Source organism: Equus caballus, chromosome 5 (assembly GCF_041296265.1).
Source record: "Equus caballus isolate H_3958 breed thoroughbred chromosome 5, TB-T2T, whole genome shotgun sequence".
NCBI lineage: Eukaryota > Metazoa > Chordata > Mammalia > Perissodactyla > Equidae > Equus > Equus caballus.
This window is the reverse complement of record NC_091688.1, coordinates 84,017,885-84,038,664: the sequence shown is the minus strand read 5'-3', so window position 1 is coordinate 84,038,664 and position 20,780 is coordinate 84,017,885. Positions and strand designations below refer to the sequence as shown.

General features: G+C 39.1%; 1 protein-coding gene across 5 annotated transcripts in view; it reads right to left on the bottom strand.

Annotated features, from left to right (window-relative positions):
• SYDE2 (synapse defective Rho GTPase homolog 2) overlaps window positions 1–19,680 on the bottom strand; it is a 49,240-nt gene extending 29,560 nt beyond the window's left edge. The window contains exons 1-5 of one of the 5 annotated variants that reach the window (XM_070268757.1): window positions 18,233–19,679; window positions 9,171–9,359; window positions 8,937–9,050; window positions 8,664–8,816; window positions 2,214–3,316 (exon numbers count right to left, since the gene is read on the bottom strand). In XM_070268757.1, the coding sequence (XP_070124858.1) occupies window positions 2,214–3,316; window positions 8,664–8,816; window positions 8,937–9,050; window positions 9,171–9,359; window positions 18,233–19,541 (2,868 nt within the window). In that variant the 5' untranslated portion in view covers window positions 19,542–19,679. Of the gene's footprint in view, window positions 1–2,213; window positions 3,317–8,663; window positions 9,360–18,232 lie in introns of all 5 variants that reach the window. The other 4 variants (XM_070268756.1, XM_070268755.1, XM_023641743.2 and 1 more) reach the window with 4 other exon arrangements.
• Window positions 19,681–20,780: the final 1,100 nt, after the last annotated feature.

The window sequence follows — 20,780 nt, the reverse complement described above, 5'->3', positions numbered from 1 at the left end:
CCAGCTCCACCATTACTAACTCTGTGACATGGGTATTACTAATAATAACTAATATTTATTGCGTGCTTAAAAAAAAAAAGGCAAACAAGAGCCAGCCCTGATGGCCCAGTGGTTAAAGTTCGGTGCCCTCACTGCTTCAGCAGCCTGGGTTTGGTTCCTAATTGTGGAACCACACCACCCGCTTGTCACTTGCCATGCTGTGGTGGCAGCTCACACAGAAGAACCAGAAGGACCTACAACTAGAATAGACAACCATGCACTGGGGCTTTGGGGAGAAGAAAAAAAAAAAGAAAGAGGTACATTGGAAACAGATGTTAGCTCAGGGTGAATTTTTCCCTGCAAAAAAAAAGGTAAACAAAATTTAAGTAGTGTGCTGTTCTGTAAAATGCAGTGTAAAATGCAGGCACAATAAGCCTCTTTCTGTGTGTGTCAGGGTGCAGGGGGCTTGGAGAAGCAAAAGAGATAAAACAAAAAGGTGTTTAAAAAGTGCAGTTCCAGGGCTGGCCCTGTGGCTGGGTGGTTAAGTTCAGCATGCTCTGCTTTGGTGGCCCATGTTCACAGGTTCAGATCCTGGGTGTAGACCTACACCACTCATCACCATACTGTGGTGGCAGCCCGCATATAAAGTGGAGGAAGACTGAAACAGATGTTAGCTCAGGGCTAATCTTCTTCAGCAAAAAAAAAAAAAAAGTGCAGTTCCAACTGTACCTTTTTTACTTCACAGGAAATAATTCTTTATTAAAATAAATCTTTCTAAATGTTAAGTATAGAAATAAAAAGCACTGTTTTCTTGGCATTTAAAATAAGTTTCAATAGTCTTATACACCTGCTCTTTTAAAATATTTCAGAAAATAGACTGTAAAAGTACAGTGCTATTTGAGTTACTTAATTTAATATTCAATTGTAAAAGTTTCTGTTGAGTAATTAGCTGTAAAACCTGCCTAATCTCTGACTTCTCTACACGCTGCCTGAAAAAAAAATGGAGGAAAAATAGAACTTTATGAAAAAACTAACTGGACCCAATGTTGGATTGCAAACTAAAGGCCTCATTCCCACCGAGACAACACAAACTCAACCTGATAGAATCACATATCTGAGAAGACATTTCAAAAGTTCAGATGTCCTACTTAGCTTCAGGAACCTATTGCATCGATACAAGCAAATAACGCCCACAGAGATTAAGTGATTTGCCCAACATCACACAGCTAATAATTGGAGGAGAAATCAGAATCCAAGTCTCTTGCATCTTAATACAAAACTCTACTAACTTATGCTGTTTCTACAGTTTCCATGTTAAGTTCAAGGAAGGCTATTTTAAAATCCTTTCTATATATAAAGAAATTCACATTCCAGATTTTGTGATATTTACCCTTGACATTTATAACGAATGTTTTAAATTCTGATAGCACTAAAGTAGAAATGTCTCAGAACATGGTGATTTTTAGGCTTAATTTGTGTTGCAAAAATGAGTATAAACAATTACTTGTACCTCAGAATAATATCCTCAGTGATATGCTGATTCTCACTGTCATAATCTATACGTATTAATGAAAATAAAGAAAGATAAGGTCTACTAACTGGTTAATATTTACATATCTTGTTATAAATAAGACCAGGTTTTCTGTTTGTTTTAATGGGCTGTTTTCACCTTATTTAAAAGGAAAAGAGAATGAGATGTGTTTTATCAGTAGGACCTCTCCTCATCCTCCATGCTATCCCAAAGTTAAGAGACAGATAAGCTTCTGCTTTCCAAAGATGAGGGAAAGTAGAGAATAAGGGCAGGGAATCAATTTTAAAAGTGAAGAGGAGTTACAAGATTCACTGCTGGAACTCTCTACCACAGGAATGTCAAACCAGCAGAAACATTCCTTAAATTAATTAGTTTTTGCCTATGTTATCAGCTCTGGCTTTTCCCAGGAATGCCATTGTAAAGCAATCTTGATCTCTAGGCATATGGTGCCTGCAGCTCTGTATCAGCATAAACTGTGGAACCATCTAGCCTGCTCTCCATCATTGACAACATAGGAGAAGGTATGACTTACACCCTAAACAGTAACGCAATAAAAATAAAGAATAGGAATGAGAAAATGTCTACATTAGATTTGTTATACCTTACCTTGAATTCCTTCCCCTAAGACTTACTATAAATAAATTTAATTAACTAATTAGGCAAAGAGATAAGGGGGTAGTAGAGAAACACAGTGAAATAATACCTGACAGCCTCTTTTTTCAATTTCCATAACACATTTCTGTATCAGGAGTGGCACCATCAATCCTGTATTCTCTTTCTCTACAACTTTTCGAATATCAACACCAAATATTTCTGGCTCTCGATTTATATCTAGTCCATGAAGAGAATTCTCCCACTGTTCCAAAAGAGTTACTTTCACATAAATAAGACCTCTCGGTTCAAGTTTGACAGCCAACTGATGTGTCTTTGTCACTCTGAATAAGGTGGGGAGAACAACAGTCCCGTGACAACACACTCGATTTTTTCTTGGAGTGGGTTCCCAACTGAATACTACTAATTTCAAATGCTGCGCATTTTCAATTTCTATGTTGAAAGTGTGATCCATGTCTAAAAACGTTGTCCGACACGTGAGCAAAGCTGTTCTTGCTTTGTTTACTGAATCCACCTGAATTGCACAAAAGACATCTTTCGAATCTATCCGAGGTGGTTTTAAATCCTCAGCACCATAGAAATGCACACTCATGAGCCCAGAAATATACTGTGAACACTTAGGTTGATCAGAAAAGCTATAATGTCTAAAAGCATCAATGTCTATTTCATTCTTGCTATAGATGTTTGGAATTATTTCTTTTCCTTTTCCAAATTTGTTTTCAGATCCATGTTTGCTAGATTTAGTTATAAGCTCAGGTGAATCTCCATCACTGAGGTAACCTCCTTTGCAGGAATACTTAGAAGTCACAGAGGTTTTCTTCTGGTAGCTGTGCTGAGAAGATACACTGGTATCTAGATGATATCGACTGATAACATTCCTCCTAGCAGCTGTGGTTGTGTTCCCAGAAGAGAGAATCACACTATGATGAATTCCTTGACAGTTACATTTAGACAAGGAAGGGGCACTATCTGCACCGTGTACGTAATTCAAGGTTCCCTTAACGCTCAGTTTTCGGCTAAGTTCTGGCAACCTTTTCATTTTCATGGAAAGTTTCCTCACAGTTCGTGGAGATTTTATTTTATCTGGGAAAGACCAATTAATTGAACTGCCTTTTTTCATAGGGCTAGGGCTTGGAGAAGATGGTTCTATAACTCCCAAATCAGTCTTACTTGTAGCAGGCAGGATCCCAGGACCTTAAAAAAAAGAAAAGATATTATAAGTTGATATGTTTTCATTCCTACTTTTACTCCTACTTTATAAACCATCAACTTAACAGACTCACAGGGACAAAAATTCCTCCCTTGTCTCATCTCAATAGGGAGACTTAGTTATAAGTTTAGGTGCCTCTCCATTAACATATTTAAGCAGAATATCAAGGATCTCCAAATGGCTTACAGTAAGCAGCAGCATCTTCCTCTCCATCTGCATTTCTATTCTGAAGATCTGGAGGAAGGGTAATATAGGCGCCTTTCTAAAGCTTTCCCACTGCAATATACTTCAGTGAGTACGTTATTTTATAACTGTAAACAGCGAATATCAGAGGAAATTTGGAAAGCTTCTTATTTTAATGCTTATTTTAACATATTAAAACACTTATTTTAACACATTCCTATTTTAACATGTTTACTTAGAAATCCTAAATCTTACTATAAGAATGTTTCCTCTAGGGGCTGGCCCCGTGGCCGAGTGGTTAAGTTCGCGCGCTCCGCTGCAGGCGGCCCAGTGTTTCGTTGGTTCGAATCCTGGGCGCGGACATGGCACTGCTCACCAAACCACGCTGAGGCAGCGTCCCACATACCACAACTAGAAGGACCCACAACGAAGAATATACAACTATGTACCAGGGGGCTTTGGGGAGAAAAAGGAAAAAAAAAAAAAAAATCTTAAAAAAAAAAAAAAAGAATGTTTCCTCTACAATCCTCTAAAAACTAAATTTTATCGCATAACAGTGCTGGTTTAAAAGAAAGTTAAAAACAAGTTTATAATTTTGACAAGAATGAGCCCCTCCTTATTCTAAAATTCTATTAGAACACATCACCAAATATTATATAGAATAAACTCTAGACAACCAAGAATAACCAAATATTGAACATCATAAATCTAACTAAATAATTTTCAAAACGGTAAAGACATTTTCTTTCTTGTTTTATTTGTATACAATAATTCCCTAGAATTTCAAAAGCTAAATTAGGGCCTTTCCTTGTAATTTCAACATATTAAACAACAATGCAGAGATATAAATAAGTTTTCTTATAATTTTCAGTTTTCATAAAGAACAATGCATTGAAATGTTTTTGAATTTTTCTCCACACAAAAATAGCTTCATTTTTTTCTTAACGTCAAAATTATCGAGGTTTACAAAAAGTTTTTAAAAGATACAAAAAAGTATAAATAAAGTAAACAATAGCCTAAACTGCACTACTAAGAGATTAAGCATTGTAAATACCATGGTAAAATACTACTACAAGTAGTTTAATATGAAATGATTAATATTTAATTATTAAAAATTAAATATTTAATTATTAAATTAATATTTAATTATTAAAGCCAATAACACCAGCCAACACTTATTGAGCTAGACAACATATGAAAAATTAATTTAATACTTAGTATCCACAGATTCTCATTTAATTCTCATAATAACCCTATGAGTTAAGATACCACTAGCTCCCTATTCTCCAGATAAGGAACCTACGCACAGAGGTGTCTAATTTGTCTAAGATAACATAGCTAGTAAGTGGCAGAACCAGGATTCAAACCTAAGCATAGTTCTTCAGAGCCAGTGCTCATAAATACTACACTTTCAGCCTCTCCATCCTTCTAAACATTTTTCTGTCCATATTTTTAAAGACGTTTTCTCAACTATTATTAAGAAGTTATTCTATTTAACCTTAAACTTTCAATCTCCCAGTAAAAAAAAAAAATGTACAGACTAACCAGTTTCATTTTTATATTTGAACCTGTTCCTAGTAAGCTTTCAAACAAAGCAAAATTAAAAATCTTCTAAAATCTATTATTATACAAATTTAAACTGTTGCATTAAAGAAACAAGCTAGTATTATCCCAATTATTTAAAGTTTAAATTAACTTTTCCTACTTTATCTAACTATTCCTTATAAAGATCCCTAATGACCCTAATATTGGAGGCTACTCTACACTATACTAGAAATGAGAAAAAAAGCTTTATTCATTTTAAAAATCAATAGGTTAAATACCCTTTCCTTAAAGTATCAATACAATATTCTCCCTCCACCCCTCTTTATGTGTCTAATAACAAAGAAGTGGTTTCTTTAGAGAGAAAGGACTATTTTAAGTATGCCTGCTAGGCTTTTCTGGTAAGCAACTAATAAGAAATGGAGTGTTTGATAAACTAGACAAAGCATTGCCTTGTACTGTAAATTGTAGTACAATTCTACTGGTTTACTGCTCTAAAAATTCTACGGTATCAGAGACCTGCTTTAGTCTACAAGCTATCTATTTTGTCACAGCATAAAAAAGCTCCCCAGTATACTGAATTGCTCTGTTTCATTAAATTATTAAGGAGTTTAATCTAACATTCTGACTTCTATTTTACACATTGTACATTAAATATTTCCATTGAAGTCCTTAACTAATTATTAAAATGAAATACTGTATATGTTAGCAATTTCTACTGCAGACAAGACTGAATTTATTAAAACATAAATGCTTTGTTTTTAAAAAGTCCAAGAGGGAAAATATTACCAAATTCAACAATCACTTAAAATTAAACTACAATTGTACTAATCAAATTACAGACTTGCTATATGGGGAAAGCACAAAATGAAAATATTTAAACATAAATTTATGACGCAGGCTAGAATCAAGTGAAACTGGCACACTCCTTCAGCACCTGGAACAGTAACGGGCAAACCGCAGAGACTCAGCATTTATTGAATAAATGAATTATTCAACCAACCAACCAATTGTTGGCTGCCTGCAAATTGGTAAACATTTTAGGAAATACAATAAAGGAATTACCAATAGTAGTTACCGGCCATAAAGACCCAGTAATGAATCTAGTACTCAGTCCCAAGGAAGCAAAAAAGATCCTAACGAAAATCATTGCCACAGTAGTGGAGGAAACAATCTATTAATGCCCAACATTAGGGAACCGGTCAAACAGACTAGGGCACGTCAACCCAATTAAATACTATAAAGACTGGGAAACAATAACATTAATTTTCATGAATAATACAGGATGAAGATACAAGTAAAAATAGCAAAAACCAAAAATAGTCCACTATGATTGCAACTAGACAAAAGACACATGTACATCTAGAAGTTAATAAGCAAAAAACAAGTCCTAATTCTGTTATGATTAAAAAATTGTTTATATTCAAAATACTTCAGCTCTCCTATTCCTTGATCAAAAATTTATTTTGAAATTCGACCATTCTCTTTGCCGATTTCTCAACAGTCTTCTGCCAATATTGCTAAAGAAAACAGATCACTAGGTAACTTTTCTGATCAAACTTAAACAAAAGGAGACAGCATATAAATAAACTGTCTACTTCCTTTGGTTAATTTAGGATTGTGCTTATTATATTCTAATAATATGTTTAAGAGAAGAATGATAGTAAGGACACATAAATGACAGCCCTATTGTACTTACAAGTTTTGGGGGGTCTTTTTGTAATGTCTCTCAGTCTTTCCAGCTTCACAATTTGCCACAGACATAAAAAAAGTTTAAAGGCAGTAACCTAAATCAAAGTGTGTATCACTTTAGACAGTGGCTTTCTAGCTTTGCTCTTGTCCTCATTCCCTCTTGCCTTTTGGCAACATTTCACAGGCATCACTATCTGCTATACCCCTGCACGCCTTCCCATCACTCCATCCTGATCACAGCCTGTGTTCCAAACTGTTATTTTACATAGTATTTGTTCCTCTCTCCATCCAGACTACAAAAGAAACAAACATTAACTCTGGAAAATCAGTCTACAATTAGAAATGCACATACACACACACACACAGTTTTAATTACCTTCAATCCCAACACCCCCGGGAGGGGGGTTAGACTAATATTTCTAGTATAGTTTTCAGTGCTTCTTTTAAAATTGACATCATACAGGACACACTGTATTATAACTTGCTTTTTCTCTTAACATAACATTTACTCCGCCTCCTCATATCTCAGAGAAAAGGATACCAGCCACAAACACCAGGTGAAATTCAAGGTGAATTATCAAGCCTGCTACCACTATGGGCAAGTGGAGCCTAAACGCATGAGAAAACTCTGAGAAACAATGCAGATTTATCCCACTCAAGGGCAGAGGAGCTGCGGTAGTCCTACCCAACTCCTGTCAGTCCTGGTTGAGAGGCCCTCCTAGGCTCCCTCTACCACTTCCAGAGAGAGCCCTCCAGCAGAGATGCAGATACTGATGGTTGGAATAGGCTGTCTCCATTTAAATAAGTAATAAAACCCAAGGGATATGGACACGGTACTGACAGCACCTGCTATACCTCACATCTTCGAATATTCTGTATCATTTCAAATTTTATAAATTAAAATGACTTCCTATAAAACATAATTACTTTCTATTCAACATCTGATATTTGCAACTAAATGTGCCATATGCTTTGTTTCCTGGGTAGGGTACCTGGGACTAAATTTGAAAAGAAGCACATCACAAAACCGCAGGCAATCAAGGAAGAATAAAATCATTAGGATGAACCACATGAAATGCTGTTTTTTGCAGATCAAAAACAGTTGAATATTAGCAGCTTCATATGGTTCAATGTACTATGAATCAAACTTCAATTACTTGCTTTCTGGGTTCCCTAACTATTGCAGAACCCATCGGCAAGGTATTTACTTCTACCTCTCATTTCTTTTTCTCTTCTCCTTTTCCTTGTTCATGAGGAAACATAGGCGTAAAAACACAAACTAATGACTACTGGTACACTAAAAGTACAACTTCTCACCTGTGGCCAGACCAAGTGTGAGCAAATGAATGAATGAATGAATGAAGCAAAATATGATTTACATAAAGAATATATCTTTCTCTTCTACTCCTCATGTTTCCATTCTTTCAACTAAAAGAAAAATTACTATCTCAAAAGACTGACATACTGGGGCTGGCCCCGTGGCCAAGTGGTTAAGTTCGTGTGCTCCGCTGCAGGCGGCCCAGTGTTTTGTTGGTTCGAATCCTGGGCGCAGACATGGCACTGCTCATCTAACCACACTGAGGCAGCGTCCCACATGCCACAACTAGAAGGACCCACAACGAAGAATATACAACTATGTACCGGGGGGCTTTGGGGAGAAAAAAAGGAAAAAAAAAAAAAAGACTGACATACTAAAGCACACCAGAAGACAAAACCAAGACTGTGATAGGAATAATTAAACCGCCACATACATAAAAATGTTTATAAACTTTTTTGAGTTTATTTTCATGAAAATACATTCACTTTGTAAGATAAAGTACATAGCTATGACAGACATCTCTATTTAGTTTTAGCTACTACCAAAGATTTGGAAAACGGAGAAGAAAGAAAAGGCAGATACATGCTCATCTTTACCTGCTAATGGAGATTTCACCAAGGGAGTGTCCTCCACCGTTATACCTTCTTGTGTCTTGTGTCCAAGCCTTTGCTTGTACTGCTGCCCAAACCCTGTGGAATGGATGGAATCTACAGAATTCGTTCCATTTGACTGTGTGGTCTGAACATCGCCTGTGTGTTCAGAGGAGCAGAGCGAGTCTTCAGTACGCTGCTCTACTTTCATTAGGTTGCTACCAGGTAATACTCTCAAACCGACAGCAGGAAACTTCAGAACAGCAGAGTTGGCCTCACCCAAACTCAAAGCATTTGATATCCCAAAGTCATCATCCTCAGGAATGGGGTTGTACCATATTTCTCCTTCATCATCTGCATCATTTTCCTCATTAAAGTCTAGAGAACAGTTTCCTGATAATGAAGAATTTGTAGCATTACACACCACATATGTACAATATTCTTCAGATGATTTGAGGAAAGGTCGTGATAGCTGATGTTTAGGTAGAGAGAGGGGGGAGACAGATAAATTACTTATATCTTGGCATTTCTTATTTTCTTCTTCCAAATTAAAAGATCTCAGAGTACTCTGATATAGCCAATTGCGTTTCTTTGACACAGTAATGCTGTTAAGTGGCTTATGACCTCTGAACCCAATATTATCCTTGAGATCTTCAAGTTCTCGTCTCTTCATTGTAGACCCATACATATTTTCAAATAAATCTGTTTCAAAGAAAAAAGGAAGGTAGAATGTAACGCCTGTATACCAGGAAAGACATGTCCCTTGAGACCGGTTATTAAAGTACTATCTTTAAAAAGAAAAAAGAAAAGTAGTATTAATCACATTCAAAGATTAAAATTGAACAAGAAAATTTTTGGATTTTTCTACCTAAAAATGACTTCTATAATTTAGAAATCAGATTGCTGGTATAAGTGTCACAAGAATTCTAAGAAAAAGGATGAACAAACTCTGAGACTGCCTTTATAAACAATCACGTTTATAAAGTGCTAACAAAGCCTTCTCTAAGCAAAACACACTTTGTAAAAAGCTTATATAGGACGCTTTGTATACAGCATGGCTTCAATTAATATTTAAATAATTTTAAACTCACTACTACAAGGACCAGAAGTCTTCAGAAAACACAGGTAATGTTCTTACCTTTTCAGACAAAGATTAACTTTGAATAAAAATAAGTGTGACTTACTTCATACTAAATGCCTTACTGATTACTAAAATTTCAAAATAACATTTATTTCTTAACCATAAAGTACAGTAGTATCTTATGCAGGGTTTAAGTTCTAAATATCTAGGGCAAAAATAAAAATAAAAATCCCTTAAGCAGGCCCAGATTAGAAGCAGGTATCCTGTCTCATGAAGCACAATACAGCTATTGCTATTGGTCAGGCACACACCTAAGCAGCAAGAATATATGGATGAAGAAAACAGTCTCTGCCCTGAAGGAATTTGCAGGGGGGAACATCAAATACTGAGATATGTGTGTGTGTTAATATAATGTGATAAGACTCTAATAATGTATATATAACATTAATTCCACATAAAGAGGAAAAATATTTATGCTTCCAAAGAGTGGTGTAAAGCTGGCTCCAATAACAATCAATAAGCTAAATATATATCATAATACTAATTCACTACATACAATTAAAAAAAAATAACATTTCTTAAAATTTAAGATCATGCCAGGCTTGTGAATTAAGGAATTATGGTCTTATACTACTTCGGGAATGTGGTTGATTCATCTTAGTATTACAGCAAGTAAAATATAATAGTCTAATACCACAGAGTGATAAAAACATGTTCAACTATGAGGAGCTTAATAACAATAAAAAAATCAGCTTCATGCATAATCATGGCTTTCAGTAACCTCCCTTCTACTGAAAAAAATCCTTTAAAACATGTACATTTGGGGGGCCAGCCTGGTGGCATAGTGTTTAAGATCGCATGCTCCACTTCAGTGGTCTGGGGTTCGTGGGTTCAGATCCCAGGCACAGACCTACAGGCCACTTATCAAGCCATCCTGTGGTGGAGTCCCACATACAAAATGGGGGAGGACTGGCACAGATGCTAGCTGAGCAACAATCTTCCTCAAGCAAAAAGAGGAGGATTGGCAACAGATGTTAGCTCTGGGCCAATCTTCCTCACTGGAAAAAAAAAAAAAAAGAGGTAAATTTGCCCTTTTTTAATCCTATACATTACCCAACCAACCAGATTAATTACAAAAAAACCCCAAAAAACCTTAAACACAAACTAGTTTTCAAGTTCAATTAGTTCCAGAGGCAGGAATAGACTAGGAATCAGAAGGGAAGGAAGCTCCCATGAACAAACGCCTACTATGCCAGACATTTATTTACTCAGCAAATACTTACTGATTGCCTATTATGCGCCAGGAACGAGAGAGAAAGCAGTAAGGAAGCCCTTAACCTCATTGAACCTCCTCAACAATCCTGAGACAGGTATAATTATTTCCATGAGCTTCAAAAAATATGAGGAGCATGGTCAAGGTGTTAGCCCTAGGATTCAAACTTAAGTCTGTCTAACCCTGAAATCCATGCTCTTACCCATCTCCCCACACCATGATACCCACTAAACACAGGGAAGTAGGCAACCCTCTGAACATGGCAATAATGTCAACCAGTTAACCCTGTAGGGTGGCTGCTGGTAAGGATTAAGTGAGATAATGTTCAAAATACTTTGAAAACTATATAGTACTATTCAGAAAAGTCAAGTAACTTGCCCAAGATCACCCAGATGGTGAAGGGAAAAGGCAGCACTCAAAATAAACTCTTCTGACTGCAGAGTTCATAGCTGTACACCTGGGCTACCACTAAGGGATACCCACCTCTCTCTCCAGGATTTAACATGCAAACACGTAACAGATATTCAATAAATATCTTGAATTGATTTCGTTTGATTTAATTAATGAAAACCTGAAGATTCAAGTCTTTCTTTGGTTCTGTGTCCTTTACACTTAAAATTCAGAACTGAAAATCAACACATACTCAGGCATCATTGAGGCTCCTGGGTTTTAATGACCATATCCTCTTGCCAAATGCATTAAAATCTAGATCAATTTCACATTTTAGCCCAAATCCCATATTATTGAGTACCATTTCAGACCTTCGCAGAATATTATATGTAGTTTTGACACAATTATAAACTTGAAACAAAAAGTATAAAATCATACAACTTACAATGGCTATGAGCCACATCTAACATTACCTTTTTCTCAGATGTCTCTCAAAACATGCAAAATTTTATATAGACACATTATTTTGAGTTCTATTAGAGTTTTTTGACATACACTATATATAAAATAAACAGACTTTTACTAGTACTACACTCCAAGGAACCGCAATGAGAAAAATAAAGCTAACAGCATCCCATATTTAAGCCAACTGATACTTCTATTGACATTAGCATTTAATGAGGGTGTAACATTAAAAGGCATAATTACACTGTGAGATACACTGCAACTATTTTTCATGAAACTCCAAACTGCAAAAACTTGAAACCAAATAGTCTGACTGCTATTGCTGAATATTTCAAAATACATGATGCTGAAGTTTAAATTTAGAGACAAACAGGTGCATTATTAAAATTTCTGATAAAGGCCAAATTGATTTAGTTATTTTAAGTGAATATAAGCAATACATTATTTAGGGCGGCAAATTTTACTGAGAAACTATTTATAAATAATTTAAAGCTTTTCACTTATATCTCAGTTAATTAAATAGATGCATATAAATGTAAATTATACAGAAATGGAAAGCTGTTTGCAATCTTCCCTTCACTCCCTTTTTGTGCTAAAATTAATCTTAAACCCTATTGGTATAAATTTAAAAATTACCTTTAGCTTCAGATTTTACACACACACATGCATGCTGAAAGAAGGCACAAGTAAAAAAAATATAAAAATAAATGTGCAAAGTTGCAAGGCAAAAAAGTCTATTCTCTTGCAACTACACATTACAGTATAATTATTCGATTCTATCTAAAGTCATTTTACTTTGAAAACCTAAAGAAAATGTAGAAGTGGCAATTAAAAGTTTTCACTCAAAAAAATATTCTAGGGGCTGGCCCAGTGGCACAGCAGTTAAGTGTGCAGCGGTTAAGTGCACACATTCCACTTCGGTGGCCCGGGGTTCGCCGGTTCGGATCCCAGGTGCGGACACGGCACCACTTGGCAAACCATGCTGTGGCAGGCGTCCCACGTATAAAGTAGAGGGAGATGGGCATGGATGTTAGCTCAGGGCCAGTCTTCCTCAGCAAAAAGAAGAGGATTGGCAGCAGTTAGCTCAGGACTAATCTTCCTCAAAAAAAAAAAAAAACTCTATATAGTGGTGAACTACTCAAGCCAATTTTATGCTCTCAACTATTATTTCTTAATAAACCTAGATGACTTACTATTACCAAACATTTAACTAGTGAGTGCCCAGCTCAAAATCATCAGCAAACTTTCTGAAAAATTATGTACTTGAACTCTCATTGAAAATGTACAGTATCTACAGACATCTTTTCATCATTTTTAACTTTCTACTGCAGAAACAAACTCTGTTGCTTTTGCTTACTTCTCATTAAAAATCCTAAATAAAAGTATTCTTATGAACGTCGTGTTAGAGTTTAAATAAATACAAGCAGTGCTGCTTACAGAGTCAAGCCTGGCTGCCCAGATGAAATGACTATAATAAACTTAAGCTTTAGGTTTATATGAGTGTGTTCAGACATATGTCTTTATCTTTCCTGGATAAATCTAAATGGGGTAAGGGGTACAAGAAAAAGGAAAGAAGTGCTTTTTGTATCTTATTTTTCCTCCCTTGTGACTAGCAATAAAATCCCTTAAGAAAAAAGCTGTGTGATAGCTTTGGGGACAGGAAAGTAGAGAAGAAAACTTTGAGACTGTTTTCAGTTCCACAAAAGTAACGGGGAGGAGCAAGACAAAAGCAGCACAGAAGGAAAGATGAACAGAATAAATAAGTGTCCCTAAAGGGGGGAACTCTAGTTCAATTCCCAAAGCTCCTCAAGGCAGTACCCCGCAAGTGATCCTTTCATTCTCCATCCAGAATCATGCTGATGTGGGGCAAGGCAGTACTCTCCTCACAAAGTCAGCATGCCTTTCTCCTGATAACAGTTAACTAAGCACCAGGCATGGAACCAAATGGATTATCTTTCTTCATCCTCACAGCAACCTGAGGACTGAGGCAAGGCAGGGCTATGCCTGTCCAGTAACAAGCCTGGTAAGTGGTGGAGTCTGATCAGAAACCAAGAAAATCTATTTTGTTAACCACTGTTCTACGTGGCCTCCTCTCTTGCAGATTCCAAAATATCACTTTTCTTAGTACCAGATGAGACCAATATGGAGGGAACTGCTTAAACTTGTCACACACAAGTAGTAATCATAAATTCACACAAATAAAATTGAAGCAGAAAGAGCTCAAACAGTTTGCTCTAATAGAGGTTAGTTTAAGTATCAAGTATCAGAATAAAGTAGAAAAGTAGAATGCTTTTACAAAACTTTAACAAACTTATCAAGATAGGTAACTGGCGGCACTGAGAACCTTAGAACCTTACTACTCAAAGCGTGTACCAAACAGCAGTACCTACACTGCCAGTTTATTAAAATGCTGAATCTCAGGTCCCACCCCCATACACACTAAATCTGCAGTTTAAGAAGATTTTCAGGGAGTTCATATGCACATGGATTTGAAAAGCACAGCTCTGTAACAGTCAACCACAGTTTGAGTGGCACAGGTCTAGAAAATAGCCTTAGTAATTCTCAAAAACTAAACACCACTTAGAAATATAGGACTTTCAAATCAACACAACATTATTTTCTGCTGAATTTGTAGTTCTCAGAGTTTTCCTGCCACCAGCAACTCTAATGTTCTATGGCACTCTTCCCCCCCCAAAAAAACCCAGAAAGCTGGACTTGCGTCTAAGGCCACAATGACAGAATTTCTCAGAGAGGAATTTAACACTAGAAGACAGTCAAAAATTATATGCCTATTGCTACTACTCTTGAAGAGGGCTAATACATAAAAGAATTAGTTGGAAAGGTTCATCAAGATAATGCAGCTCACAAAGATAATAAATTAGAGATACAAATAATTGAGAAAAGAGAAATAGATGGCAATCTGCATTATAAGTGTCAACTTTCTTTAAGATATAATGCACAAGATCACACATCTAATTAATACTATTTTACAAGAATTGTCTAAAGATTTTAGACAAATTATTAACAAGTTACATGCCCTAAATTTTTTCTTTCATAGATCATGAAGCAAGAAAAGTAGAGTCAAAGCAGGCTCATTATTTTCTAAAGTAGTAAAAGGCCAAAATAGCTCAACCTGGTACTTTTGAATTTATTTCTGAGTACTATATGCTAATTAAAACTTATTTATAAAGACATAATGAAGTATAGTTAGCAAATAGGTTAAAATTCCTTTGTAACCTTAAGACTTGCAGAAACTTGATGATATTTACTATGTGTAATGACTTTAGATTTCTTAAATAATCATCTCAATTAGGAACAAATTGGCCAATCTGTGAACACTACATACCCAACTGCATCAAATCACTGACATTATTACAATATCAAAAGTTTTAGTGGCTCTTAGTAAGAGCCAGAAATCAAAACAAATTTTGGCTTCCATTTGTTAAACAGTCTCAAAAGTTTCCAAAATATCTAAGTAGATTAGGTATCTCTATCCCATTATATAGTTATTCTGTTTTACAAATTCTAACTATAACTTTATTTTGAAAAAAATACTCACAAATGATATCATATAGAAAAATGTGATATAAGCCTTTTAGGCTATTTAACATCTTTATACAACCAAGAATGTACTGTTTCATCTGGACTGCCCAATTAATTTTTTAGAAAACACGGTTTAAAATAATTTTTTAGAAAACATGGTTTAAAAGTAGAATCCAAGTAACATCAATTTGAACTAAGTAAACACTTAAAGGTAAAAGTTTAAAATGGATGTAGCATTAATTAAAAAAAAAGTCTTAAAACCTATTGTAGGATTCCTCCATCTTCTTTGCAACTTTGGGGAAGTTACTTACCCCTCTAAACCTTGTTGGAATCCATCCATCTCCTCAATTCAAGCAACTTAGCAGAATTAAGTGAATCAAACCTCTAAAGAAGTTTAGAGTCTCTTTGACCTTATACAAACAGGGGTTTTGGAGTCATAAAGACCGGAGTTTGAATCCACATAATAGATGGAATCCAGATACTAGCATATACAAACCACATACTAGTTTGAGTGGCCTAGGGCAAACTACTTACCCCTCTGTTTCTTTTGTTGTTGTTGAATGACAGCTGTCATACCTCCATTGGGGGGAGTAATAAAGATTATATTCGAACCACAAGAAGTATCCAGAATGGTTTTAATAAGTACAACTAACCTTCATGAAAAATAGTGTAAAAAAAGTAAATTCTCCAAATCTATACTAGATAGACATTGCACAAATTATTTTTACTTTTTCCTAGAAGATGAACCGGTGCTAGGAAAGGAAATAACATCTAAGAAAGTTGTTTAAACGAAAGATTATTGAAGCTTTTGCTTAGATTTCTTGTAAAATATCTAAAATACTAAAATGGGGTAATTCTAATGTTTCATTTTAATTTCTTTTAAAGTTAGTTTCACTTAATTAGTGTCTCAATGAAAAAAATCAATGAACTCATTCTTAAGAGTTACTACATTTATTATTACTTGAAAATCTTTGAATGTTTACACTATAACTGAAGGCATTAAAAGTCATCATATGGTACATGTTTAACCTTTGCAACAAGAGTAAAAAATACCTGACTAAAGTTTTATACAGATTTGTGTTATGGCCAACATTTAACCATCGTACAAAGGGTTAACTAAACCAAAATCAGAGAAGGTAAAGATATAGTGGCAATAAAATGTAATAAATGATTACAAATACTTGACTCTTGGAAATGCACATTTTAATGTGAACTTAGCAAAAAGTACATGTCTCGTCGCAAAAAATTTACATTCTACTACTCTTTTATTCAAGTGAAATGGAATTAATTTGAGGGAAAAAATTGACAGGTTAGATTGGATTAGAGATTTATAGATTCGAAAAAAACTTTTCAAGTGTGTAGACACTTTAAATGAATCATTTGAGAGGGCAGCCCGGTGGTGTAGTGGTTAAGTCCCAGTGCTCCACTTGGTGCCCAAGGTCAGAGGGTTTGGATCCAGGATGCGGACCTACACACCACTGTCAAGTCCTGCTGCTGTGGTGTCCCACATGAAAAATAGAGGAGACTGGCACAGATGTTAGCTCACAGACAATCTTCCTCAAAAACAAAAAGAGGAAGATTGGCAACAGATGTTAGCTCAGGGCCAATCTTCCTCACCAAAAAAAAAATAAAATAAATGAATCATTTGATTTGTCCTCATTGTATAATTAGAAGTTTTGTGAACTTTGTTTCTCCCCACTGTTTTTGTGTTTACTGGTTAAACAAGGTTAATGTGTATAAACCCAGTCCTGTAAGATTTCTAATTCTTACCAGAGAAACTGACAAGTACTGTGAAAACTTTTTACATTTCAGCATTTAATATTTTTAAAATTATCACTGACACCTGAGTTATTATGTTCACTAAAAGTCTTTACATTTAAGAGTAGTTCGAAAGATCATGTTGGTTTTGGCTCAGTTTGAAGGTACTACTTTTAGAAGAGAATTTTTGCTATTTAGAACATAATTAAGAGATTTCCAGAATTCATAACCTAAATCTTCTGGGAAAATTAAAAATCACGACATACAAAATAGGCAGCAAAATCCTATTGGAAGGACATATATACTTAAGTTTACAAATGACTTTAAATGTCTGCACTTTCTTAACAAGTACATAAGGGCCATTTGTCTTTTGATTAAAATACTAGGGCCCTTGATTTTCCACAATAAAAAGCTTACTGACTTTGCTGGGTTTTTTGTGGGGGGGGTGGGGGTGAGGGGATGGAAAGGTGGAGAAAAGAAGCACAGGAAATCCTACCTGACTAAAAAGAAATTTTACTCTGGTAGATTTTTGGTTTGGTTTGGTTTGGGTTGCATGTAAGTGTCTGTATGTGCGGGTGCCTGGAAGAGACAGGGAAAAAAGGTGTAATGAGAAAAATGACAGTTTATGAAGCCCATAAAGTCTACCCTGGATCAAATTCAAATGCACAAACTTTACAAAAGTCTATGGATTTGCCTAGAGCTACAAAGAATAGAAATCAAGGCGGCCCCGCCCAACTCTAAACCTACTAAAAGCGTGTGATGAACTTAACCTTTACTCACTGTTGTGCTTAGGAGTAGAAACACGGGTTCTTAGAGAAGAAAAAACAAAAACTCCAAGTTCCTCATGCCACTGTCTTAAAAGAAAATAAAAGGCAAATCGAGTGAATGCATTATCCAAGTACCCTCGACATCGAATTAAGCTGCCACTTACCTGACACTTGCTTTGGCACGGACACCCACCTGTCTGCAAAAACAAAACCTACTCTTCGCTCTTTAGCCAGAAGCCCAGTTGGTAAACACTACTACGGCTCGAAGTGTGCGCATTTTGATTGCAAAGTGTCCTACCTGTCAGCGTAATTCTTTGGTCTGGAGGCACCGCGAGGACATGGCTTTCTCGCATTTTCAAAGCGCCCAGGTGTGGAGAGCTTGCCTGCGTTCCTGTGACTTTGGGGGCTGTCCCACGGGCGCGACCCTTCATTCCCAGGGACAGCAGGCGCCCTTTGTACATCCACTTCTGCAGCTTCTTGACTGTCACCGCGGGCGGCCTGAGGAAGGGCAGCCCCTCCTGGCCGTCCCCTCCGCCGCTGCGCAGCCCCGAGGACCCCGCAGGGTCCCCGAAAGGGCTTCCCGAGGAGCGCCCGGGCTGCGAGGAGCTGGGAGGCGGGAGGCCAGACGGCGCCGCGGCCCGGGCGCTGCCTCCGCTCCAGCCGTGCATCCCGCCTCCACGTGGCGGGGGCTCGTCCCGGTCCCCGCGCCCGCCGCACCTGATCCAGCTGTCGCTCGGCCACCGCTGGAAGGAAGGCGGCTGGGCGCCCACCCGGAGGCTCTCGAGGCTTCTGCTGCAGGACAGTCGCATCCGAGGAGTCCGCAGGCGGCCTCCCCCCGACTCCCCCGGAGGCGACCGGGGCGGGGACACCTGCTGCCAAGGGCGGCCGCCGCCTCCCCGCTCCCAGTCCCGAGGGCGGGCGGGGCGGTGGGCAGCGCCGCAGGGGGAAGGCGGCTGGCCCCGCGCCCCGGCTCCCGCAGGGCAGCTGCGATCCGCCCAGCCGTGGCCGCCCCGCCGCGCGCCCGAGTCAGGGGGCAGGTCGTGCATGGCCTGGATCAGCAGATAATAGGCCTCTCGCAACTGGGTCTGCAGCCTGCCCGTCTCCAGGCGGCCGCCCTCCGCCCGCGGGGTGGAGCCCGCCGACGGGGGAGGCGGGGGCCGCCGCTCCGCCTCCGCCCCCTCGGGCGCGGGCTCCGGCGCGGGCGCGGGCTGGCAGCCGCCGGGCAGGTTCTCGTAGTAGTCGGCACCGTCCTCGTCGTCGTCGCGGTCGTCCTCTCCGCTGCCCTCGGAGCCCGGCGCGGGGTGCGCAGAGGCGCGAGGGCGCCCGCGGCCCGGGGGGGCGGCCTCCTTCCCGCCGCGCGGCCGAGGCCCGGGCGCCCCCGCCTGCCCCGCTCGCCCTCCCGGCCCCCGCGCTTCGGGACCCCACGCCTGAGGCGACGGCGGGGGCTGCTCCCGGCTCGGCCGGGCTCCGCCGGGGTGCGCGCGCGAGGGGGCCGAGGAGGCCGCCACGGTAGCTGCCGCGGCCGCCCGGAGCCCGAGCCCCCCGGCAGCGCGGGGACCCCGCCTCCCCCGGAGCCTGGACAGCGTCCTCCTCAGAGGGTCCGCCATCCCCTCCGCCTCAGCAAGCAGGCCCGCCCCTGGCGCGGGGAGAGGTCGGGGCCCCGCTCGGGAGAAAGCCGCGCTCGCGGAGGCGGCGGCGGCTCCCCATGACCGGCGCTGGCCCTCGCGGGCTCCTCACATACTTGGCATAACTCTGCCGCTGGAAGGGGGAGGGTAGCGGCGCGCACGGCGCATGCCCCGGAGCCCGGGCCGCGACGGGGCGCGCGGGCCGCGGCTGCGGGACTGCGTTTGGAGGGTGGGCGCGGGGCGCGGCTGGACGGTGGGTGAGGGTGAGCACAGGAGCTGTGGGGCGCAGGGCGAGTTGAGGCTGCAGAAAGAAGGAGCGGGAAGGGGTCTGGGTTTGGAGGCTGCAAAGCCTCGTTGGGGGAGACGGAGAAAGGGAAAGTGCCCTCCTGGCTGCCTCTCCATCACCTTCGCCACCCTCCCCATTGCCACCGCGGCACGAGGTGTGTCTAATACAGCAAGTCCTAGCTTGAGAGAAAACTAAGATTGTTGTGACGGACAAAGTATGAATACGAGTGTATCCCACTTAGCGCAACGTGTTCGAGAAACGTTCCGAATCATTTCAATTGCACAGGGAGCTAGCTATTTAAAGGAAATTTGCAGCGATTTCTTTTCATAAAGAAGAATCGTTTTGTCCAAAAAATCATCACCGGTGTCTCTTTTAAGTATATTTTTCTTTCTTTTGTTTTCAATTAATGTATACTAACGCTAAATTCTGACGTCAACCAAAACTTTTAAAATGAAGCCGCAAATATCGTAGTGCCCCCCTATCACCCCGCTAACACTTCATTTTAATTAAAACTGGGTTGAGAAACAATTGGATTGAAATTGAGAAAGCATGCTATTTGGAAATACGAGCGCTCTCTCAAAAACACTGAATCCCGTGCTCTATGTAACAGTTGTAAACTGAAGTACCACCTGTTGCCACAGATCAATGGACCTATCCGTGATTGGGAAGAATCAGTGTTGTCATCATCCCTGATTTCAGAGTTGCATTTTTTAGTGTTTACATATTTAAAGGGGCCGTTGTCTGAGTATCTCATGAATGTACTCCTAACTCCTAGCACAGTGCTCACACATAGTTAGCACTCATAGTAAGCTTGCATAACTGAGTAAAAGAATGTATTACTTACCCTATTTCCAACTACATTTATCTAAATTCTTTTTTTTTTTTTTCCGGCACAAGCCAAAGACTCCAGTCTATAAATGTGCATTGATCTATAC